At 45.4% G+C, this 25,296-nt stretch overlaps 1 protein-coding gene across 3 annotated transcripts in view; it reads left to right on the top strand.

Annotated features, from left to right (window-relative positions):
- PDE9A (phosphodiesterase 9A) overlaps positions 1 to 20,499 on the top strand; it is a 51,092-nt gene extending 30,593 nt beyond the window's left edge. For all 3 annotated transcript variants that reach the window (XM_066177098.1, XM_066177099.1, XM_066177101.1), the window contains 11 exons: positions 2,621 to 2,702; positions 4,898 to 4,972; positions 7,980 to 8,066; positions 11,076 to 11,180; positions 12,258 to 12,340; positions 14,600 to 14,756; positions 15,866 to 15,979; positions 16,648 to 16,752; positions 17,471 to 17,599; positions 17,806 to 17,901; positions 19,477 to 20,499. In XM_066177098.1, the coding sequence (XP_066033195.1) occupies positions 2,621 to 2,702; positions 4,898 to 4,972; positions 7,980 to 8,066; positions 11,076 to 11,180; positions 12,258 to 12,340; positions 14,600 to 14,756; positions 15,866 to 15,979; positions 16,648 to 16,752; positions 17,471 to 17,599; positions 17,806 to 17,901; positions 19,477 to 19,527 (1,084 nt within the window). In that variant the 3' untranslated portion in view covers positions 19,528 to 20,499. The remainder of the gene's footprint in view (positions 1 to 2,620; positions 2,703 to 4,897; positions 4,973 to 7,979; positions 8,067 to 11,075; positions 11,181 to 12,257; positions 12,341 to 14,599; positions 14,757 to 15,865; positions 15,980 to 16,647; positions 16,753 to 17,470; positions 17,600 to 17,805; positions 17,902 to 19,476) is intronic.
- The last annotated feature ends 4,797 nt before the right edge of the window (positions 20,500 to 25,296 follow it).

Raw genomic sequence — 25,296 nt, 5'->3', positions numbered from 1 at the left:
ACCCTGGCTTGCTCTGAGCTCACACTCACAGCTGCTCTGGCTGGAGCAGGAGTGTGACTCGTTCTGCTCAGCATCACTTCGGTGCTGCATCCATCTGGCTGTGTCACAGCTCCTCTGGTTACCTTGAGCTACATCTCCCTCCTCCCAGCTGTTCAAAAGCTCCTCTTGCTTGCCCAGAATTCTGCCCATGACTATCTGCACCCTGTGGGTTTGGAACCCAAAGCAGCAGGTAGGGGTGGATGCAAGACTGAGGAGAGGATGCTCCTCGGTGGCTCCCATCAGGAGCTGCTGAGGAATGAGCTGAGGTTCCTGATTCCCAAGCCACCAATGCCCCACAGCAGCCAGGTCAGCAGCCTGAGGTGACCCCAGCCTAGGGATGCTTCTCTCCAGGGTGGCTGAGCAAGCCCTTTCCTGTCGGCATGAGGTATGTGCTGGAACAGAGGCATCCCAGGAAGTGGAAATGTGTTTGCTCTCATTTAGACCTGTCATCCATTGTGCAGTGTCATTTGCTAGATAATGCATTGTGGCTGCAATTAGGGATCCCACCTAAATGTAATTAATGTACATAAATATGTCTGAGTGCCTGTATTCCTTCAACAAGATCACAGTGTACACAGCTGTATGGATGTTTACCTTTCCTTATATTTGCTTTTACATTACCAAATGAGGGAGTAGGGCTGGGCAGCCAGGTTTATAAAAGCGCAGTGAATTGTGCATCTCTCTGTTCAGAAGAGCAAAGCAGCTCCATTTGCATCCTCCTCAAATTGCCCTTTTTTTTTGCTTGTCTGCTTTTCGCACTCACCACTGGCAGATGCTAATAGCATTATGGTGTCATTTAAAATCATGATCATTTGCAGACACAGTTTCACATTTGTGAAGGTCTGATGCATCCTGGCTCTGGTGTGTTCCCCAGTGTGCTGGGATGAAGGCTTCAATATCCTGCTACAGCTGGGAATTAGAGATAGCTGGCTGACCCTCAGCTAACCCTGGCAGTCAGTTCCAATTAGGGCAAGGAATGCCCCAATCTCACTATTTTTATCCTACTAATACCCCACACTGTGGAGTTTTGAGGAAACAGCTTTAGAAACCATTAAGACAGCTTTTCATCAACTGAGAATCTCCTTAAACGGGGCAGGAAAAGGCAGCTGGTTGAAGTCAGCTGACCATCATGAGCTGTAAAATGACATAACTTTCACAGGATTCAGTCATTGCCACCAGAAATGACAGCAGGCATTAATGTTAAGAGGAGAAAAGAGACCTGGACTAATTCCCAACAGAGAAGAGAATCACTCAAAAGAGATACAGAGCAAAATATAATAATCAAAAATGCACAAACTGAGTTAATGGAATGCTTTGCTTGGCTTCTTTTGGGAGGTTTCTTTTTGCTTCCTTTGGCAGGGGGCTTGAAAACTCAGAGAGGAGAATCCAAATGTTAGGACTCCAGGGATAAATCCCTGGAAGTGCTCAAGGCCAGATTGGATGGGGCCCTGAGCAACCTGACCTAGTGAGCAGCATCCCTGCCCACGGCAGGGTGGGTGGGGCTGGATGATTTTTTAGGTTCCTTCCAACCCAAACCATTCCGTGGCTGAATTAATGCAAAATGCAAGAAGATCAGGCCTCACACGAGAGTTCATTAAGTCCATGTGGACAACTGGGAAAAACCCTGCAAGGCCATTGAGTACAACCTGTGACTGATCCCCACCTTGTCACCCAGGCCAAGGACATGGAGTGCCACGTCCAGTCCTTCCTTAAACATCTCCAGGGATTGGGACTCCACCACCTTCCTGGGCAGCCCTTCCAATGCTTGGCCACCCTTTCAGTGAAGGAATTCTCCCTGATGTCCAGCCTGTCCCTCCCTGGCACAGTTTGAGGTCATTTGGGAGGAGAGCCCGACCTTCACCTGGCTGGAGCCTCATCAGGGAATTGTAGAGGGTGATAAAGTCTCCCCTGGACCTCTGCTCAGATGGAAAACAGCTTGGCTTTTCCATATGCAGAGGAAAGAAGAGTAGATAACTGGCAGTGTTAATAACCAGGCAAGTGTTAATTACCTGTAATTGCTGGCAGTGGCTCCCTTTCTCCAGGATCAGGGAGCCAAGCAGAGGTCTCTGCCAAGTCTGTGCCTCTCTGCTGTTGTCCCACATGAGGGGCAGAAGCCAAGGAGGTCAAACCACCGAAGTGGAAATTCTTATGGGCTGCAGCAAGGCTCAGAGGGTGCCTTCAGCAGTAAATGAGGACAGATGTGCCCGTGCCCATAGCCAGCGTGGTCCCTGGCCGCCCTGGAGAGGGATGCCTGCCATGGACAGCAAGCTGCTCCCTGGAAGTTACTTGGTTCAAGGAGAAGTGGTTGGGTATCCATGGATACATGCCTGAACTCAGATGCTTCTCTCTTGAATGCGAATAGGCCAAGAAAGGGCAACAGGGCTGTTGCACTTGGGGAGAAAATCCTAAGGGGGGGGTCACACTTTTAAAGAGTTTTGAACACCACATTAGAAAGGGAGAGAGGTTATGAGTGGGGTGGTTCTCTGAGGCCTGGCTACTGGGAGACCAGAGCACTTCTGGTACTTTTTGAGGCACTGCACTTCTGTTCCCTCAATGCTAAGAGCTGAATATTTCATTTCAGGACTAACTGTCCCTGCAAGTACAGCTTTTTGGACGAAAACAAGAGGCCAGCTCCCCGGAGGGATGTACCATCCTACCCCAAGGTACCACACAGTCCTTGCTCTTCCTACATTCCCTCTGCGTGGCTGCCACCCTGACAAGTGCTGCTTTACAATGCCTGACTCCTTCAGCCATTAATTCCTAGTTATTCTAAACCCAAGGTATGATCCAAAACTCCTGCCAGCCAATGGAAAAAGCTGTCAGTTGCCCACGGTGACTTGAAGTTTAATTCTCAGTAGTCTTTAATACTTGAAAGCTCATTAGTGTTTGAAATGTTAATGAGCATTGTGCATTCATCAACATTTAACGCTCTTTTGTCTAGTTATATTTGTTTATTCTCCACGCTCATAGCAACAATCAAAAACACCCTGTAATGCTGGGTTCTGATTGAAAGTAGTGCTGCTGCCTGTTTCCTCCTAATAGATTATTTTTTAATTTAAAAAGTAATTTATGGGGATGTTTCACCTAGGGAAACAAAGAGAAAATGCGACATTGGATTCTCTCCAAAATGATTCATTGTCCCCGTGAAAATGAGTTAGTGTATTTGCTAGAGAAAACAGTAATGCTGGAAGAAAAATGTCTCCTGGGCAAGTACAAGTACAAATCCACAGTGATGAATGAGGCTGAAACCATGAAGAGCACAGGGTCTGTGGTCCCAGAACTGGCAGTCTTTGCCCACAAGAATGATGAAAAGCTGCCTGGTTATGCCTGCCCAGTGCTCAGCTCAGACCTTGACAAAACACCAGCTCACACATTTGCAAATCATGGTTTGGCTATGGGCATCTCCTTGCACACACCAAAGCTGGCTCAGCCCCCCTGAATCCTCACGGTCCTGTGTGTTGCAGGTGCATGACATGGGCAAGGCTCTGTGCACATCTGTCCTCAGAGCCCAGCAGAGCAGTAAATTCTGTTTGTTCTGCTCTGACTGGTAAAAGTGACCTCCACTGAAGCAGAGACTGTGGGACTTCCATTGCTTTTAATTAACTTTTGCCCCGGAGGCTTGTGCTCCTGATTCTAACACATGATTTCACAGAACACATCAGTTCTAAGCCAGTTTTTTTCCCTTAGTACGAATATATGTCAGATTAAACTTTGATGGACTGCTGCATTAGGATCTTGAATTAAGCATAAAGGCTACAAAGAGTTGCACTGACCCACTGCAGAGTAAACTGGTAGTTTTTATTTCTGCATTATTCCTAGACCAAAACTCATGGGAGTTTGGAGTTTTGGAGATTTGAAGAAATCATTATCAGTTTTCAGGCACAGGATTTGCCCAATGTCAGTGAGGCTGAGGGAAGATGTCACGCAACACCAAATCTGTGTTGCTAATTTGCAGTTTTGTGGCAGAAAGTCACACTAAATGTGCATTGTGTATGCAAATACAAAACTCCTTGCCTTCTGAAGAAGAAAAATTAATCTTCTGTGTTGTTCCTCCTTGGATTAAGTCTCAAACGGTTTGATGGCTCAGAAATTGTCATTCACCTGCTGAGGAGAGTAAACCCAGACTAGAGACAGCCATGGTAAATGGGCCAATTGAAGCCACAAGGGTTTTGAGTCCCAAAACCACTGATGAATAGGATCCTGAAAAGATGAATCTGCAGAGTTCTGATACCCCCATGTCTTTTAACCCTGCACATTCCTTTACTTTTCATTTTGTACGCAACCATAACTATGAGTGAGCTTGATTTTGTTTTAGGCTTCTGAGCGTAATGATAAAAAATCACTTGAATCTTGCAGGCTGACAACCAATTTGAAACTGTGGGCACTCTTGAAAAAAACACTTGAAATGAGAGCATAAATCATCTGAAAATAAACATATCATCCCCACCAGCTAATTTAGCACTGTAAGCAGAGACATTTCTCACTACCCCTCCCTAGCTGGCAGCTTTGAGTGCCACTGATGCTCTGCAGGCAGCAGAACCAGTGCAGCCAGGGATGGGTCTGTGCCCTGTGCCTTTGGTTCCCTGTGCCAGATTTAGCCATGACCCTCTTCCTTAAGACCTCCACTCTTCTTTTTCTCCCAAGTTCTGCTCCACAAGGATCTGCTGCAATGAGCAGCTGCCAGCTGGCGGGAAGGGTGAGGAGGGTTGGGTGGCCAGAGGGAGAGATCATTTGCTGTCTCCTTGGGAAAAGTGGCTAAACCCCTCGTGAATGGAACCCAGGGAGCCCCAAGGACGTGCCAATAGCATTGCCACGGCAGGGACACCCTTGTTTACACCTCCTGCCTTTCTGTCTGCAGTACATGCTGTCCCAGGAGACCATCGAGGCCCTGCGGAAACCAACCTTTGACGTCTGGCTGTGGGAGCCCAACGAGGTGAGGATGTCACTTCAGTTGGGTTGGCACTTTCTGAGAGCCAATAAGGCCAGAAGAGCCCTTTGAGACAGTCTGCAGGGTTTCCCCCCTTTTCTGCCCCTTACTCTCTATTTTTTTTTTTTTTTTTTATTTCCATACCACACCAGAAATGCAGTGCTTCTTCCTAGCAGCTGCCAGGTAGATTATGCTGCTTATCCTATCCTGGCTCCTCTTTATTTGCTGTTTAATCTCTTCCTGGTAAAGTCCCTCAACTGGTGCGCTGTCATTACTGCCACATGAGTTCTCTCATACCATTTTATCTGAACAAATCAATCCCCAGCGAAGTGTGTGCTTAAGCACATCATCAATAACTCCACTCAGATCAATAAAGCAGCGGGCAGAGGTGCAGGCATTGATTCACCCCCCTTCAGTTGGGGTTTTTTTCTGCAGTTTGTTCTGGAGACAAGGCTGCATTCAAAGCCAATTAGTATCTCCTTATGGCTTCATTTTCTTCTTTTTCTTACTGCTATTAGTGTTATTCATGGTTCATTACTTGCACTGCAGAAGGTTCTGGAAGGTCTGTGTGTAAACCTCTGGAAGTGTGAAGGAGAAGGATGCTAAGAATGGGCAGCTTATAATATAATGCAAAACCAGATATAGCAAACGCAAATCTCACTTAAGAAAAACATAATGGAGGACAGGACTAAACCAGGGGTTTAGTGCTGGCTTTTACCCAGGGGAAGGCTTGGGTAGTTCTGGCAGCACCCCCAGCAGCACCCTAATTACCTTCTCAGAGGTTGTACACACAAAATAATTCTGGCTCAGCATGACAAGGAAAAACACCCCATAGCACATCCACAGGAACAGCACATTCCCTTCAGGATATTTCCTGTGTCTGGAAGAACAACAGAAGGGCTCTCTGGTGGCTTTAGGTCCGTCTCCCATTCGCTGAGGCTGGCAGAGCTTCCCTTCTGCAGCCACTGCTCCCTCTGCAGCCCCTTTCCTCGGTTCCATGGCCATAAATGCCTGTCAGGTCTTTGCAGCAAGAGGGAATTACAGTCTGACAGGTGCACCATAACGCTGCTGGATTATTGTTGTTCTGACTATTAAGAAAGAATGAGGAGAGACAAAACCCATTATCCACGGTTTCCTGTGGGCTGAGGGACAGTACTTTAGCACAGTAACTCATTCAGAGGGCTGGGAAACATTTATGTGGTGGCATGAACAAGGCAAACAGGCGGGTGTGGAGATTGAACTTGCCCTGCAAGGAGGAGTCTGCTCAGAAATGAGATTCCACACAAGCTGTGGTGAGCCGAGCACCATATGGGTTTATCTCACCCTCTTAGCTCTGCTTTATGTTTACAGAGAATATTTCAATTCTGTCAGTGCTTGTTTAGCACTGAGTGTTTGCCCACGTGCTCAGTGTGGGACAGGCAGGTCACAGACCTCGGTCATCTGCAAGCAAATGAATAATGTGCTCTGCTGCATCTCAATAAACACAGCTTTGCAGCAAGCCTGGATCCTCCTTCTCAAATGCCCCCTCACTTTTCTAGCCTTACAAGAGCCCCATATGCAAGGTTTTGCTGCTGACCAAGAAAGCTAAACATGAAAACTGAGATCCTCCTGTGTTCAGGGGCAGGAGATTTGGGGCTGATAGTCGCCTCGTCACTCACCCAAAGCTCTCTTGGCAACAGCTGCAATTTCTAAGAGTAATTCAGTACTCCTGGGTAAGGTTTATTGTCTTGGAAAGTCATTTATGGAACTATTGCAAAACATTTGTCCTACCAGGGCAAGGGAATCTTCAGCAAAATGCTGTCTGTGTGATCTGAGCAGCGTTCAGCTCATGGCATTGTCCCTCAGGTCTTGCAGGAAAGTCTCTTCCTGTTTGGATTGCTCAAAATCTGCCCTGTTGTTACTCCATGACTTATATTTATTCCCTGGATAAATATGAAGTTTCATTAGATTAAATGATTTTTTTTTCTGGTGAGTTTCTAAGAGCTGAAATAACAGAGAACTAACTAGAAATGCCTCCAGGGCTGTATTTGTGACATTATACTCGTCCTGTTGAAACCCCTGGACCGCTTTATTTACAGTCTGAGAACTTCTTTTTGTAACACAATGGCCACATTCCATCCCCCTGCAGATCTGGCCTTCAGAAATGGGAATGCAGGTACACATAAACTCCTGAACTCCAGGAAACCTGCTCATCTCTGTCTGGTGGAAGCTGTTGAGAACCCAAACACTTGTGGTTATCAATATCTTTTGTTTTCAATTCTTTCAAGCCCAAACGATTAAGTATGAGGGACGATTAGATGTGAGGGGTGGTGCCAAATGACCTGCATCCCCCTTGCTACTGCAGAGCAGGTGTTGTCTCAAAAGAGGTGCCTGTCCGTGCATTTCAGCTATTGGGACCCATAGTTACAGTCTCCATGAGGGGGATAATCACACAGCTGCTGCAATTTTGTAGGGTTATAGTGGGAAATCTTTTAAACAAGAAATATGAGCTAACGTAGTGGAGTTAGGAGCGCACAAGAAGTCATAAAGAAAGAGGGCATTGACAAATGTCTGAGATAAATGTTTCTTTAGGGATCTCTTATTTTCTGCTGTCATTTTCTATTCAGCTAGAGCCTGATCCATTTCTGTAGAGCCAGGGAAAAGCTCCCACTGGTTTCACTGAGCAATAGGACACATCCCAGCTGAACTAGAGAAATGGCAATGCCTTTTTTTTGTGAGCAGGAATTGCTGTGACACACACGAATCACAGTTACTGAAGAGTGCTGGTGTGATATTCAAAGCCCTGCACAAAACCTGTGAAGTCAACAGCAGTGTGTCTGCTTCAAAAAGCTTTCAGACTCTTTCTTGTCTCCCCTCTTGCACTGTCTTTAATCATGCCATCTTTGAACATCTTTCTTTCATCTAAAGAGGGCTCTGCAATTATTTGATGATTGCAAGAGGGAAATTCACTTCACAGGGTGTCCTCAAGGGATATTTACAGAGCCAACAATAACCTGCCTGTTCCTGGCTGCAGATGCTGAGCTGTTTGGAGCACATGTACCATGACCTTGGGCTGGTAAAAGACTTCAACATCAATCCTATCACGTTGAAGAGGTGGCTGGTGAGTATTTCAAGTTACTGGTGTTTGCAATTTTCCACATTCAAAAATCAATAAACAAGGCATTTAGTCATGGAATTAACATGACCCCGCGTGAGTAATCCCAATGAAAGCAGTCAGTCTATACAAATCCTTAAAATTTAAGTACTTCAGAAAAATGTTTGCGTTCTTGCGGTCACAAATGACTCTTTTTTAATTGTTTTTGCATTCATTTGCTGAGGTTTCTATTACTGAAAGCAGTTCATTTCTGCTGAATGCTCTTGATACCTACTGTAAATGGAGGCAAAGACAAGTGCCTTCAGATATAGCTAAAAAGTGCCAATATGTGCAATGATCATTCAATGTACTAAATCAAAGGGAGTAGAGAAAAGAGCAAGTCAGGAAGGAAAAGGAATTGCTGAGAAGGTAACTTTCTTTACTTCAGTCTTTGATGTGAGAATGTTGCAGAGATGCAAAATGTGAGAAAGCTGAGATCATACCAAAAGTGAGATGTCTAAGGAAGAAACACTTGAATATTTAAAAAGCAATGAGTTTTCAGGTCCAAGGAAGAGCATAAGAAAGTGTTCGCTAAAAAGCTGAAGAATATATTGGCTTTCTTAAAAAAGCTCATCATGTTCCTAGAGAACCATAAAACAGTAAATATTTTAACTATTGTTTAAAAAGCATCTAGGGATAGCCTGAGGAATTATAACTAGCAAAAACTTACGTCTGTGTCTCACAAATTGATTAATAATTAAAAACCCCTTGATGTGAATTCATCATACAGATGTTTCATAGGATTCCTGTACTAAAGACTTACATCTCGCTAATCTCTTCTAATTTCCTGAGGAGCTTGCAGAGAGTAGAGGGCACTGTTTTAAATGGATGTAGACTCCCAAAAATGTCACAAAAACTGGAAAGGACAAAGAAAGGATTAGGCTCATCACATGTTACTGTACAGCAATGGCAGGAGGCACGTGGGGCTGTCACTGCTTGGTGTCCTGCTGCAGGAGGGAGACAACAAGGCACAAGGCCGAGCAGAGCCTGCATTAAGGGATTAAATGTCACCACAGACGGCAGGAGGCTCACCTGAAATTTACTCCAAGCACTGGTGAAGCCTTTTTTAGAAAAATAATATGACTGCATTAAAGGAGACACCAAAAATGATCAAAAGCTGGTAAATCTCTCTCTCTGAAGAAGGCAAATGAAGAGCTGGGTGGTGTTGACCTTACAGAGCAGCTGAAGACAAGGGGTGGGATGAAACCCAACACAAACAAGGGGAACACAGAGCAGATAAACCAGAAGATCTCCTCCTCCTGTTTCACAGCCCAAAAACATGGGAAGCAAGGTGATATGTCAACACACACCAACAGCCCACCCACACACACTGCTGCAGGCAGCTTCCCCTAGCTTGTGTCTCCAAGCAATTTGTCACCACTAACATTTAAGACAGCCTTACTCTGAGCAACAAAAGGGGAGTTTGTTGTGTATTTTCTACAAAGGTAAGACAGGGTGAGGTCTCCTATCTTCTTGCAGAATGCAAGATTAATTCTGAAAGCCTCAGGGGCTCTGTTCCAAAATGGGAAGCTTCCCCAGGCACAGTATGGACATCACTCTGAACTTAAGTGGGAGAGAAAAAGCCACCTCATGCTTATCCTGGCTTTCTTGCTCCCACATCCACTGGCTACAGAAGTCTTCCAGAAAGAGGAGGAAAGAGTGATTAATGCAACCCAGTCACTCCATCCCTTCAGTGCTCTGAGTCAGGAGTCCCCTGGGATGCTCTGGGCTCCAGTGCTGGACATGAGCATTACATCCATGCAGGTTTGTGCAGTGCCATGGGTGTGCACGTGTAGGCTATGAGATACTCACCACCTGTGAGCCTGGCTGACAACCACATCGTGCCATTCCTAAGTCATTTTAAAATAATGAAATGTGTTTCTAAAATCCTTGCTGCAGAATAATCTGTGCAGTTCTTGCAATGAAACCCGCAAATATTGAATGAGCATTGAAATACCACATTTCTCTTGACCTCATCCGGAGCTTTGAGGTTTCCTAGAAGTCAGGAGATGGGTTAAAGTGTTTGATCCTGATGGGGTGTGAGGACTCCTGAAGTAAATTCCTGATTTAGCTGGGGAAGGGGACAGGAATTCTGTCCATGTCATTGATTCAGGCTCAGTAACTAAAGTATGTGCATGAGGGCTCTCTGGGGTCCAGGCCATGGAGGAGGAGTCAGCAGAAGGATCCAGCAGTGCTGCTGACTCTTGTCTGCTTTGTGAGGGACAGGAAACCAGAGGAGCATTGGAATAATGACCGTGGCATGTGCAAACCTAGCTGTGCCAGCCTCCCTCAGCCAGCCTGGCTGGCACTAGCCAGGACACAGGGACAGAGGGGCTTTCTCCTGCCTGTGGAATGAGGGCAACCAAGCCAGCATCTGTAGAAAGTCAAACCACACAACAATGGCTCCTGTGAGCCCAGGACAGCTCGACCTCTCTCAAGGCTGACTGGTGCAGAAAACCCACGCAGGTGTGCTCCAGCCTGGTGTGCATTCACATCTCCTCTTTGCCAAGCAACACATCCCAAAGGGCCACCTCTGAGCACTGGCAAATGGAATGACAGCCATGTTTCAGGCCCCAAGGTATCAGAGCTGCATTTGTATTCAGCAGGAGAGGGGGCCAGGGGTGGGCTCTGAGCCCTTTACAGTCCCCAAGGTCACCATTTAGCCACTGCAAGGTTTGAAACAGAAATTTAGCATGAGAGCAGAGAGTCCTCTCTTAAGGACTGAGATGCAGCTGTGCTGGGATGTTTGCCCATTGCTGGCTGCTATGGGAGGGGATTTTCTGTGAGCATTATCTGCTGGTGAATTCTTGGAACACAGAAATTTCACCCAGGAAGGCAGAAAGTGTCGGAGGCCCTGTGTTGTCACACTGTCCTAGCAGAGAATAATCCTGGGCCCCCTAGGACTCCTTTAAGGATATACAGTGCTTGGTAAAACAGTTCTGCCACCTCTGACAGCCCCATTCCCTCTATCTGCAGCTGTGTATTCACGACAACTACAGAAACAACCCCTTCCACAATTTCCGGCACTGCTTCTGCGTGACCCAGATGATGTACAGCATGATCTCGCTCTGCAGCCTCCAGGTACCACCCCCCTTATCCATGGCACCACTCCATTGCCATCCTGAAACCTCAGCCACCTCTCCTGCAAAATGGGCCACCTGCCTTTGAAGGGGCTGCACTCACTCAGTCCCCGGGCACGCAAGGAGAGGTGTTGCATTTCCACCTCTGGCTTCCCACTCAGACACCCCATTCCTGACCCCAAACACCTGCACAGTTTTCTGAGGCTGCTGGGAAGGTAATTTCACCTCCTGGATGTCCACAGTTTGTACTGTGGTGGAGTGAAACATTTAGGAATGACAACCAAGCCTTTACTGAATTATGGCCTGTGGGTATGTTCTTTGTTTGGGACACAAAATGTTCCCACAAGAGGTTTTCTCCAAATATGGGTTTTTATCTGTGCTTGTCCTGTAGCCTGGTATATATTGTATGCAGGACGTACATTTGACCTTTATTTTGTCCAAAACTACAGGCATCAATTAATTTCACTGCTTGGATAATCTGCATTCATGTATTCATTCCATTCCCTTACAAAACTGCTTTTTTTCACTTTAAAAAACCCCCTTTTTTCTCAATAGTTACACATATCGGTTACTGGCCTAAGTCTGTTTTATTGCCAGTAGCAGTATGAAGAATAATAATTTGCCTTAAGTCCACGCTATTCAAAAGCTGTGGGAACACAACATTTGATTTTTCTTTCTCTTTTCCTAACTTTAGTTAATGAAGGATGCAATGGCAACTGAGCCATCCTCCAGCCCTCCCTTTAACTAATCAGGGTGCTCAAATGACGTCTAAGAGACTGTACTTATGTCTCAGTGCTTTTATATGATCTTTGCAGTAATAGCAAGTTTCAAGGAAATTGCCTCCTCTGAGCTGCTGTTACTTAATGCAACAAAGGCAAATCTGAGTCATTTTTACTGGAAGGGAAGGCAGATTTCTCTTTCTTGACTGAAGTAAATTCATCTAAGGAAAAATGCTTCATTTTGCTCAGATTTGCACTTCTCTAAGAAATAAATATGTCTGGTTTCTTTATTTCTTCTAATTTACAGGGATACGGGAAGTAGAAATTGTAATACTATGCTCATGTTTTGTATTTTACAGGAGAAATTTTCCCAAATTGACATTTTGATTCTCATGACTGCAGCAGTTTGCCATGACTTGGACCATCCTGGCTACAACAATACGTGAGTCTCTTCTCTTGCTTTCTCTTTCCTTAAAATTTATTTTGGTTGGCATTTTTTTGGTAGATCAGGTTTTCCTTCTCACAGCCTGACCTTTTCCCAAGGCCCTGCTGGTCATTCACACATGGGCCAAAGCAGAGCTCAGGTCTGGGTTGGGGTTTGCCAGCTGTCCTTGGTTCTGTAAGGAAAATGTTTTTTTCCAGATTTCTATTCCAACACCTTTCCCCCCAACTCCTGAGAAAAGAAGGTGAAATACTTTACAGCTGGTAACAGAGCTATCAATTATTATAATGGAATAATTACACTAAAATGCAAAGGGGGATTTAGCTTACACTTCATTTCATAATTATAAATCATGAAGTGTACTTTGCTCTGTTTATTTTCATGTGAGGGAATTATTGCTGTTGGCCCACAGACACTTTTGTGTGCATGTGAAAGAGAGAGAATCTCATTTATTTGTAAACATTCATTAAATGAGGGCAGAACCCAGTTCTGACCAGGACTGGTGAGAATCTCTGCATTTGCCATTAGTGGGGGTTGAATTAGACATGAAGAGTTCCTTCTGGTTTTGTTCTATGTAATTTCAAACTAGAAATGTGGTGAAATTTAAAAAAGGAAAAAAAAAAAAAACCTTTTGCGTGAATGTTCATCCACTGAGGGGAATCAGTGCCTGAGATTATATTAAAATGATATCTATTTTCTCTGAAAATCCAATTTAATACCAACAACCAAAACCACCCAAAGCCACAAGGGCCTTTTTGCATGATAAATTCCAGCAAGGTTTATTCCAGCATGCCGAAGGGATCAAGGACAAAAAGACCTGGCCATGTGGTGTGCACAGGCCTAAACAGGGGTCAGGGACTGTTGGAATGCTAGAAACTTAGATTTAAGATGTTAGTATATAGTAATATGTGTGAGTTAAGATGGAGGATTCTGGGTGTTGTCTAAGTCCTTCCTCTTCACCTTCTTCTTCCTTCTTCTTCATGGGTTTGGGTGGTTTTCGGTAATTGGTCGATGGAGTCCACATTGCAGACTTCAAGTAGTTAGTTATTGGATTTAAAGTAAAAATAATTTAGGTGGCATTTCATAATCGGACAGGTTGTCCTTGAAAAGACCTGGTAGAGATAGAGAAGCTCTCCATTTTACCTCGTTTTCTTAGCATGCTAGCTGGAGCTCACGGCACATGAGTCTGTAAACACTGTGAACAGATAAGAGATAATAAACATTCCAAGTCCAAACTCGACATTTACGTTTCCCATGTTATTCATCCTGACCTTGACAAGGGAAAAAAAGAAGTCAAAGCCATCACAAAGGACCAATGGTCTACGGGCACAGGGGCAGTACAAAGGGCAAGGCAAAGCTCGGTGACCTACAGGGGGGATGATGGATGAACAATTGGACTGGGCAGGGTTAAGTGGCCAAGGGGAGAAGCAATCCAAGGTAGATTGGCAGTAGGTCTGCAGGGCGCCATGGGGGAAATCCTCTCTTTCAGCCTAGGCAGGGAAACTCCATGGTAGACCTTTCCAAGGCAAGGCCCTGGGAATTCCCCCAAGAGATTCCAGGGACTCCACAGTTTGGAGCAGCTGGTGGGTGTTGCAGTATGTTTTTATGTTAAATGGGTTGTTTTGCTGTTCCCTATATTAATAATTTAGTCCTAAGTTGTACCCCTCTCCCTTCCCTGTACTGTTAGTAGTAGATTGCATTCACCTATGTGGCTGTCAATCCTTCCCTAACCCTGCCTTTTCTTCCAGACTGCTGCCTACCACTCTCCCAATTTTCCATGCCTTATAAGTTGTTTAGATTGTTCCCCTCCTTCTATGCTTCTTTATTGGTTTCAGTTTCGTAATCCCCGCTTTGTTCCCCTCTCCCTGTTGGATCCTTAGCCTGAACTCGGCCCCCAGAGGAGTCCCTTAAAACCCACTGTCCTGCCCTGAGGGACAGACTTTTGCTTTCATTTTTTCTTTTAGGGAGAACTTTTTCTTTCATTTTTCATTTCGAGATTTTTCAGGTCCTAGCTTCTGCTCTGTCTTTGAGTTAGATTGAGATCTATGTTATGTTTTTATAATAAATAAATATTGGAGTTGCAAGGTAGGCCCCTCCCGCATTCTTTATGCTGATCCGCCTGTGACTGCCTGGGACACGCAGGGCTCCAGGGGACTGTGTCTCCCCCCCCATAAAGGAGCAGTAATATCAAAGAGTGCCACGACAGGAGGGTGTCTGCAGGAGTTTGTTTTTTCCCCTCACGGCTTTCCCTGCCCTCAGGTACCAGATCAATGCACGGACGGAGCTGGCCGTGCGCTACAACGACATCTCCCCGCTGGAGAACCACCACTGCGCCGTGGCCTTCCAGATCATCTCCCAGCCTGAGTTCAACATCTTCTCCAACGTGGACCAGGACCAGTTCAAGCAGATAAGACAGGTGAGGAATGCTGCTCCTGCACGTGCTGTTCCTGAGGTTATAAACACGCACGGACCTCCCTGATCCCTGGAGGGCAGGGCTGAAAAAGCCCCTCGCGCTGGAAAGATCCGAGAGGGATTCTTGGAAAATTTCCACAGCAGCACTCCCTGTAATGCGCTGCTGGGGAATAATGAGTACATCCTGACTAATAAAGCCTATGGCATTTTGGGGGTAGGTATTTATATTGTTGGAGGAGCCAATTAGCTCTGACTGGGGAAGGATTAAGCTCTCATAGCAGAAGTTTATGCTTTAAGGGAACACTGCATTAATTTTAAGAGGGGCTTCAAAGGGGGAAAAAGATTTGGAACAGCAGATCACTTGTACTGTTGGAAGAGGCCCTGGTGCACTGGGAGTCATCACAGTTATCTCTGAGGCACTGAACAATGTTACAATTCCCATTAGGGCTCTGAGGGCCAAAATTCAGTCTTAATTTCCACGTTGCACCTTCCTTACACACCCAGTGAAAAAGCAGTATGAGGGCTGGTTGGAGTTCCTGATTCTGCCAGTGTGTGGGAAACTGGCACCGGCCCAAAACGGACTGCTCCGTATGAAAACCCACAACTTTAAATTAACCACATGTTTCCCCATCATAAACTGTGCACAGAAGGAGGATACAGAGTTCCTTGTCCACATCTGAGTGGTTCAAAGCCCTTAATCCGAAGAGGATGGGCACAGCTGGCATCCACACTGTGATTTTTGTCTCAGGGCCACTAAGAGTCAGCAGCAAAACCCACAGTGCCTTCCAAGGAGATGAAAGTAGATCTTGGCAGCCAGAGTGTGGCTCTTAACATCCTGTTGTACAGTTTGCTTTTCTACAATTAGTCAATCAGAAAGGAAAAACCTCAGTGTCTCTGGAATATCACATAAAACCATGATCCTCATGTACCACAAACTCTTTATAATCCTCTTCCCATTTCTTTGGCAGTTCCAAGTCAGAAACTTCCCCTTCCAGCACGAGCAATTCAGTGCATCTGAGGCATTTTGTGTGCAAGACAGACCCTACTTGGCTTTGCATTAGCAGACTTTGTCAGGAATGTCAAGTTAATATGTGAACATGTTTTCTTTGCTAGGGGATAATTACGTTAATCCTGGCTACAGACATGGCGAGACATGCAGAAATACTGGACTCTTTCAAGGAAAAAATGGAAAACTTTGATTACACAAATGAAGAACACATGACCTGTGTAAGGAGGTTTTGTGGATTGTTACTTTTCTGTGCATGGAGTGAAAGCTTGTAGATTAACATTTGTTTGTTTAAAACCCAAGCTTTAATATATATTATCAAAAAAAGAATCCTTCCTATGTTCTCTGCCCCACCAAAGAATAATTAGAATTTGGAAGTGCTCTATATTAAATAGATTCTTCCAGCTTTAGAAATCTTGAAGTCCCATCAGGAAAATAAAAAAATTTACTCTATTAGGCTAAAAATTCTTATCGTCCTTTACTGTGGGGCAAAAAAAATCCTTAAGAGTAAAACCTCTAGTCCCCTCTATTTCCCAGTACAGTTGTCTTTAATTTCCAGAGAAACCTCTTCCCAGCTGCCTCTGAGTGCTCCACAAAAAACTTAATGGTCACTTGTGACTGAATCTCTTCATGCAGCAGATAAGTGCAAGTCCCACTGTGACACATCCCAGTGCTGTAGAGGGGAAAACCAAGGCAGAGAGGGGATAAGTGATTTACACAGAGCAACTGAGAGAGGGAAAAAGGATCCAGATCATTTAAGACCCCTGGTTTAATCCTGAAATTGCCCTTCCTGGTTGAAAGCATTGCCTCCCACTGCATTGTAAGGTTGTGGGTAGGGGAAAAGGGCTGGCTTTAGGTCTGCAGCAATTAAAGTATTATCCTCTTTCAGCTGAAGATGGTACTGATAAAATGCTGTGACATCTCCAACGAAGTCCGCCCGATGGAAGTAGCAGAGCCCTGGGTAGATTGCTTACTGGAGGAGTATTTTATGCAGGTAAGAGTGAGGGAGAGATGCAATTGCACAATTTCACCATTTTCTGCTATTTTCAAATCCCACACGTGCTTCAGTGACAGCCCAGTCTGGTTCTAGCTCTGAACTACCTGGTTTAATGGAAGTTTCCTGACCCATGGCAGAGGGTTGGAACTGAGGGACCTTTAAGGTCCTTTCCAACCCAAACAATTCTATGATTCCATGGAAAGTTTCTACTACAGAAAGTCAGAGAAGGATGCCAGCAAAAGAACCTGCTCAGTAAGCAAGTGGATGCAACAGATTTTTTCTTTCAATCTTTAGTAAAGAAGAAGATATACTTTCTGGTTGAATACCTGAAAATAATCAGCCTCTGGAGAATGATGAGGAAACCACAGAATTATTCCTTCTCTTTGAGAGCAGCAAGAGACATTACCAGCTTTCTGAATGCTCTGATATATTTTACCTCACAAGTCCAGTGGGTTTGCAAAGGGAATCAGCTGCCCTGTAAGCCTGGAGGTGAACACTTTGATGCTGGTGCTGAGCAGAAATAACTGAACAGAATTCTCTTTGTTCAGACGTTGCCCTCCACAAAGCAGAGACATTGGCCTGAGGGAAGCACATCCCTATTCTGTGCTATCTTCAAACACCTCTGTGATCTGTATCTGAGGGCTGCTGATCTGCTTGGTGCACCTGGCAGCCTCCTAGACAGGATTAACATTTGGTGTCTCTGGGTTTGTTCCAGAGCGACCGAGAAAAATCCGAGGGGCTCCCGGTCGCCCCGTTCATGGACCGCGACAAAGTGACCAAACCGACGGCACAGATCGGGTTCCTCAAGTTCGTCCTCATCCCCATGTTCGAGACAGTGACAAAGGTAAAGCCACCCAGGCCCGGAAACCAGAGAGGGGGAGAGCAGAGCTTCAGTGTTTGCCCTACCAAGTGTTTGGTTACCCAGGGAAATGAGGGTTTACCTTCCACACCCCGCCTGCCAGCCCATTTTTGGCGTGCACAGTTTAATAATGCAGCAAGTTAAGGAATGCAAAAGGAAATGCTGATATTCTCTCTTTTGTTTCCACTTAGCTATTCCCAGAAGTGGAGGAGGTGATGCTCCAGCCCCTGTGGGAATCCAGGGACCACTACGAGGGGTTAAAACAGATAGATGATGCTATGAAAGAGGTAAACTCCAGTAATCTCCTTGATACAGCAAACATTATAATGGAATAAGCCAAACATTATAATTAAGCAGCAGCTTAATTCTGAAACAGTGGGAATGCTTGTGGTGTAATCATTATACTGAGAAACACATTCATTACACCTGGCTAGAGAGGGGTGTGTGCCACAGGCAGTAAAAGCTTGTCCTTGCAGAGTCCACCAGGAACCACACAAGTATGGACACGGGAAAGGAGCTGCTTGCAAGGCATAGACCCCAGGGATAACCCCCCTGGCAAACACCTCTCTCTGAAGGGATCTGCCCTCCCTTGGGAAGGAGTTTGCCTGGGTTACACTGCAGCAAAATGTTCTGGGATGGGCAGTTCGAGGCTCTGCAGCACCAGTGCATGAGTTTATTTTCTGGGGTGGAACTTCCAGTCACGTGTGTGTCATCAAGGATGTGCTTGGCATTTTGAGGAATCACTCTGTTGTGGCAAAGCATCCAAGAGGATTAAACAACCAACCAGTGAAGCCCTTTTATTGCCCACTGGGGACTTCTATGTACAGAGCATCTCTCATTTTGTAAGGCTCAGGGGAGGTGGGAATTCCAGGTAACTGCATCTGCTGTCTCTCAGCATGTCTGCATTGCCTCAGGAGCCTGGCAGGGCAGAGACCAGTGCCCAGGGCAGCAGTCAGTGCTGGTCCAGCTCCCTGCAGCCTGTGACAATGGCCCTGCACTCCTTTCTTGCACACCTCTTCCAGTGCCTCTTTTCCCTGCCAAGATCCATGACAAAACCTGACCAAATGGCAATCACAGAGTAGGGAGTTTTCTGACATGAAGAGATTGATCATGCAGGCAGGGTACTGTGAGCCACTCCATCATTAAAGTGAGTTGGGAAGTGCCCTGGAGCACCAGTTGTGCTGATATTGTTGGATGTGCGGGTAATGAAGGTTCCTTCACTTGATCATCCATTGAGTGGAACAGGAGCTTTGCTGTAGCTCCCATCTCTTCTCAAGTGCTTTGGAGGAAAAGCCCCTCAGCAGCTCAAGTACTGAGGCTTGTTGATCAAAGAGCTCAGGCTCTGAGGGCAGTAAATTTTAAAGGAGAACAAAGTCTTTTAGGCATTTTTCCATTTAGACAGGAGCATTTCTCAAACGAGGGCAAAAGAACTCAAATACGACTGCCAGACTTTCTGAGTCTTACTCATCTTTCAAGTTGAGCTGAGATTTTACTTCTGGTTTACAGAAGCTGTCAAAACAGCATTTTTATACAAACTGATGGAGCTTTAATTACAGTGTATTGGCACAAGAGGTCTTAAAAAAAATAGGAGGTGCTTGAATTTAGAAATATTCTGAAACAAGAGGACTTAATTAATAATCTGAGAGCCTAGTACAATTGCTGATGAGAAAGACTGAGTTCTGTTTGCCCAGGACATCATCCAGAGCTGTTTGACTGGAACAATGCCTGTGATATTCCAAGCTGCTGCCTGTTATTTCCCAGGAAATGTTGCACATGCCTTGTGGAGAGCTGAGCATGGGACTCACAGCAGCACTATGAGTGTGAGTCAGGGGGGATTAATCCTGCTCTGCTCTTAATTCCAGCTGCAGAAACAGAAAAGTGAAGGTTTGACAACCGGCAGCACCGAAAAGTGAGACCAGACAGCCTTTGAACAAATCAACCACAAGCCTTGAGGCTCTACTCTGGTTTGAGAAATGCTGTATTAGCCAAGCAGAGATGGTGGCTACGTCAAACTCCAAGTGGGACCATACAGGGAGAGGTGGCAGAGATGGATCCACAGCCTCCTCACAGAGGCGCTGCTGCCGTCGGACACTGCACACTCCCCAGACTCTGGCATTCCCTCCACGGCCTCCTGGCAGGATTCCCCAGGCTCCTGAATTCCCTCCACAGCTTCCTGGCAGGATTTCCCAGGCTCCAGCGTTTCCACAACAGCCTCCTGGCAGGATTCCCCAGGCTCCAGCATTCCCACAACAGCTTCCCAGCAGGATTCTCCCTGCGGACACTCCAACCTTCAGCAGATCTGCCTTCTTGGTGACTGAGCTGCCTGCAGTCTGTAGAGACAAATCAGAATTTAGCTAAGGAGCCTTTTCTGGGAAATGGGCCACTGGCACCAGGAGCTGTTTTAGTCAAGATACTCTCTATATGTGTACAGCAGTATGCTAATGACAGCATAGCTCACCAGATGCTTATACACTGACAAGAGTCCTGGCATGCATTTTGGCTTGCCTAGTAGGCCCTAATGACACGTTTCTTCTCATTATTTCTTGAATTTTATAGTGTTCACAGTACATTCAGAAGCCCAGCATAGTGGATGCAATTTTCTTTTTTTTTTTTCTTTTCTACACTAGAAGAAATCAGAAGAAACCTTAGTGAGTTTGCAGGGTCACTTTGTGACCTGGTACAGATGGACACCACGGGATCCTTCAGCATGAGCAGAGAAGGGAGCACAAAGCTGAAAAAACGATGGTGCAAACACATTTTTATCCTTGTTGATGCAAAAAAAAAAGAACCCAACAAGAGACACCTTCAAAGATGTACAGATTTTTTTATTATTATTATTATTACTTCTAAACTGATCTGCTAAATTATATATTCTTCTACAGAAATGGGTGTTATTGTTTCATTTTGTGCATGTGTTGACATGAGAACTGTCTGTGTTCCTGAAGACCAATGCTCCCATAATGAATACAAGGGAAGGGGCTGTACAGGAGAGGGGAGGGATGGTTTTCCTTGGAGGAGAAGCCTTAAAATTATTCCTGTGGTACATCATGAAGAGCTTCAGTTCCATTGATGGTTTTGTGATGGTTGGGAGCCAAGCTCTGCCCGGGTGTTGCAGCTGTGTGAACAGACAGTGCTGGGATTGATTCCTGTGCACCACCTCAGCAGAGGGAAGGCTGGAATAAATCCCCCCACCAGAATCAAGGCACAGCCATGCTTCTCACCTGGTTTCTCCCAGCTGGGAAAGGTTGTCCTCCCTGAGGGTTTCAGGCCCCATCATGGTGTGGCTGCTGGGAGCAGGGATTCCGTGCACCCTGGCGTGCTGGCATCTCCCACACTGGCAGTCACAGGCATGGATGTTGCTCAGGCTCCCCTTGGCTCCCCAGCTCTGCAAAGCCCAAAGCTGCAGCTGGTTTGTCAGAAAGATGAGCAGGAGGGAGCCAACCTTTCCACTCACGGCCCAAGAAACACTTGAGGCAGCTCAGCCTCTCTGACAGGTCTCCAGTACCAACCCTGAACAGCAAATCCTGCCTCCTGCTCTGGAAATTCAGATTCATTCTCCTCTTATTTCTGGATATTAATCCTGAGTTTAACTCTCATTTCTCCCCCAGTGCCATTTCCCATGTTTGGTCTCTTTCATTAGCACAAAACTTTCATTTCAGTTACTCTCCAGTCTTTCAGGGAGATCCAAATTACCTTAAAACTTCCACCCCTCTGCTCTCTTCCTAGCTGGAAGTTTCCAGAGACCCAGGACAGACTCACAGCTAGTTCTGTCTGCTGGTGCCTCCTCCTTTAAGCAGCTTTTTGTGTGTGGTTTTGGGCTTCCTGCTGCAAACTGGAAAGGGCTCTGATCCCTGGATTTGAACAGATCCCAAGGGAAATGGAAAGATCCAAGCACAGGGTCAGCTCCAACTCACACAGACATCTTCATGAATGGATGAACTACACCCTAGTTTTGATTAACCTCAAACTTCTGATGCTTGAAAATTGAGTCTGAATTACGTGGTTTGGGCCCCTTTTTCTTTACTGAATCTTGTAACTCAAAGTACATTGCAACCCGGATTGTTCCTCTGTGGAATTCTTCACTACTTTGGCACAAGTAAATCGATTTTACCATCTCCACTCAAGCGGATTTCCGTCACAAATCAGCTCCCAGAGCAGATGAGCCATGAACAATTGCTTAGGCCTTGCCAGCTTCTGCACTGAGCTACTCACTTCAGATGAGAAAACCTGCTGTACAAACTTGACTGCGCTCTCCTCCCACTAAAACTTCTGAAGAGTTAGATCCTTACAGGAAGTTTTGTTTCAGCTGGGAGGATTTTCTCTAACCACAAACCCTAATCCAGCAAGTATTTATCCATGTGCTCAACTCCAACCAGCCTAGCCATAGACCCTGGCACAAAGGAGTTTCTTGCACAGTGCAGCTTCCTTGGCTTTCTCTAACTGAAGGATTTGGGGGAATTGATGGTTTGTTTTGGCCTCCACCAGTTTTAGGAGCAACCAAAAAGCTGTTTACTGGAGAGAGACGAACAAAAGGCATTGATGAAATCCCAGTGAATTTTTTGGAGCTGCATCAGAAACATGGAAAAAGGGAATGCAGCCCATCCTCAGGGCTGCAGTAGTGACTGCAGTGATGCTGTAATGGTGCTGTGAGGATTATTGAAGGAACAGGCAACACCCAGGCTGCTTTCACAGGCAGCTGTAAAATAAAAAAAGAAAACCATGCAATCACCACCAGCTAATGGTATAAATGGGAATACCACAGTATTTTTTTAAAATCTCATTTTTCTTTGTAATATTGGATTTCTATGAGACAGTCGTCCCAAGATATGTTTAACCAAGGGAAATGCAAGGCATTCTCTCATAATTCTAGTTTCTTATGCTTTTCCCACAATATTTAACATTGTGATTCATATGCTAATTAAAGGATTTGAGAATCTCGGCAATCAGCCCATTAAAATGTCACACATTTTTAAGGTGACATTCTAAAACCAGACTTAGCGTGAGAATGAGTTTTTTTGAGGCAGGGAGACAGATGTCTCTCGAGTGTGATTTAATCTTTTCTCCCCCTATACCAATGAATAAGAGTGGGTATTGTGTCTCAGTGTTGTTTCAGTTTACAGTAGGTGTCTTACAGAGGATTTTCTAAGGCCTGTTGCAGCTTTCAGCATCATGACAGTGCCACATGCATCCCAGCCTTGCTTTGCTATCCTAGACTTGTGATCAAAGCTGAGCATGAAATGGGTTATAACAATTCCACACCAGTTAGCCTGGGAAACTAATGATGAGCTCTGGGATTTTACTCTTTTTTTTTTTTTTTTTTTTTTTTTTTTTTTTAAAGCTGTGAGATCCCACAGCCCATTACTCTGTTTTTTAGTGTAGTTTGATAATCAGATCAAACTGGGGCTGCATGTCCTGGGAGAGAAACAGTTTTTTAAAAATGTTCAGTACCCCCACAGCAGCCAATTTACAACAATTTACAACAAGGGAAGTTTAGTGTCTGTTAATGCAGGAGTCATGTAATGACACAGGAGTACCTGTACATGGAAATTGTTCATCTCAGAGCTGCCTCTGAGCAGAAATAACAACAGCATCTACTCCATGTGGGAGTTGGAGCCTGTCAGGAGAAGCACTCTCATGCACTGTTTGATTTTCCCATTTTAAACAGCAGATTTTTGCTGCAAACTTCTTCCTAAAACCACCAGAAGAACAAGTCTTACCTTCGTGCCTGGTCTGTGGGATTAAGAGCAGGTACACTGCTTTTGTTCTCCTCTTGATGCCTTGGGAAGGCTGACCTGAAACAGAGACTGGACAGAGCTAGAGAATAAAGCAGGTATTTATTGAAAGGCCTTTAGGATACACCTTGGGCAGGACGAAAGCCTGGCTAGGGCTACACCCAAGGTGGACTTAGAATGGTCACAAAATGCCTGGCCAATCAGGGGATCTTATATTTTTATAAGTTTTGGTCCATTGCATATTGGGGTTTAATTGTCCAATTCCAGCTCCAGGTTGTGAGGTCCCATCATTCTTGTTCCTCCCTTCAGCCCACCCTTGTTTGTGCTTTTGGGCCTGAAAGTTGTCCTTGGTCTCCAGCAGGAAGAGGATTTGTTTTGTCTCCCTACTCTGTGAAGAGAGCTGACTGACACTAAATATGAGGCTCAGAACTGCACCCGTGGGCAGCACAGAATCTGAAAAACATGAAAGCTAAAACTTAAGGCATCACTGTCACACTGTTAAAATTTCTGTGAGAGAGCAAACAGAGTGGGCAAATCCTCTACCCCACTAAGGCAAAATGTCCCTGTATTTGCCTGTTTTTCATCTCTTCGACTTACCTGTGGCTATAAAACAAAGGAACACACCTGCCAGGGATGAGGAGCACTCAACCCCCAGCCCACAGGAAGAGTTTATGTGAAAGGAGCCTCAAGTAGGGCCATCCAGCTGCTGCTCCCAACTCAAATCTCTGCCCAAGAGGTTATTCTGGGACCTCCTGAGCCACCCTTCTGTATGCACCACCCTCTTCCACGCAGCTCCCTTGTCAACAGGATTGCTCAGTACCAGAAAAACACAGCAAGAACTTTCTGAAGAGGGTTTAAAATCAAAGAGCTTGGGTTCTCTTTTTCTAGGCAAGGTGGCAGAGCAGCAGGTGGTCTCTCCTTTGTCTCAGCTCTCCAAGGCAGAAATGTAGTTTGGGCTCTGAAAAAATGGGACATTAGAGGTCTGTGTGTGAATGCTGTGATAGCACAAAAAACCAATAAGTCATAATAATAAACTTAATAATCTGCCACTGGTTCCAAATCCCTTCTAGAGTGAGCCAGCAAGCCAGGGCTTCCCTCTCCTTTCAAACAGGGAGACCCACATTTGTAAAGCACCTTGTGGTTTTTTTGGATGCAAAACCCAACAGTTCTCATTACCAGAAAATAAAAACGTCTGGCCAAACCCACTTATTAGAAGTCCTCATAAATGAAGGAGCTGTAACCAACAGGTCAGACATTGTGGTGTAGCAGACCTGGCTCTTGGTTAGTGAGAAGTCAAACTCACACACACAAAAAAGGCTTTCTGGCTATTTTGGCACCTAATCAGGAATCACAGGTGTACTCAGGCACCAGCACACACATAAAGCAGCTATCTGTAGACATTTTTGTAACACCACTCTTGGCTCTGTTGCAAGACAAACTTAGAACCAGGAGGGTTTGGAAAGTGCAAACCGGTGTTGTCACAGCCAACGTTTGCTATAAAGTCTCTGAGGAAAAAAAAATCTCTGTTTTCCAAACTGTGTGGAAGCACAGTTACAGCCTGGCTGGCAGAGCCAGCAGATCCTCTGCCCTAAAGCTCCAAACTGACAGGGACTTGGAGCAGCTCTGTCATTTTATACCAAAAAAAAGGGCTTGTTCTCAGCCCACTGATGGTGTTCTGGGCTCAGGACAGCTGGGACACATTCCAGGCTGGAAAATGGCATGAGAAAACCAACACAAAAACATATAAATCCTCCTCAAACGTGTGTGCCCGAGCCATGCCTTCTGCAATGCCCAGTTAGCAGCTGCCCTGGGTAAGCCTTGGAAGCTGGTTTGTCCCTCAGGGCTCATGCTACCACTGCAGGGCTGGCCAAAATTACAGCTTGTTATTCAGGGCATTGGCAAAACACATCTTGAGCACCAACAGGCTTGAGGCACTAACCAAGGAAGGTG

This window comes from Chamaea fasciata, unplaced genomic scaffold (assembly GCF_029207755.1).
Source record: "Chamaea fasciata isolate MVZ Bird 193981 ecotype frontalis unplaced genomic scaffold, bChaFas1.0.hap1 SCAF_2, whole genome shotgun sequence".
NCBI classification, from domain to species: domain Eukaryota; kingdom Metazoa; phylum Chordata; class Aves; order Passeriformes; family Sylviidae; genus Chamaea; species Chamaea fasciata.
This window is presented reverse-complemented; position numbering and strand designations above follow the sequence as displayed.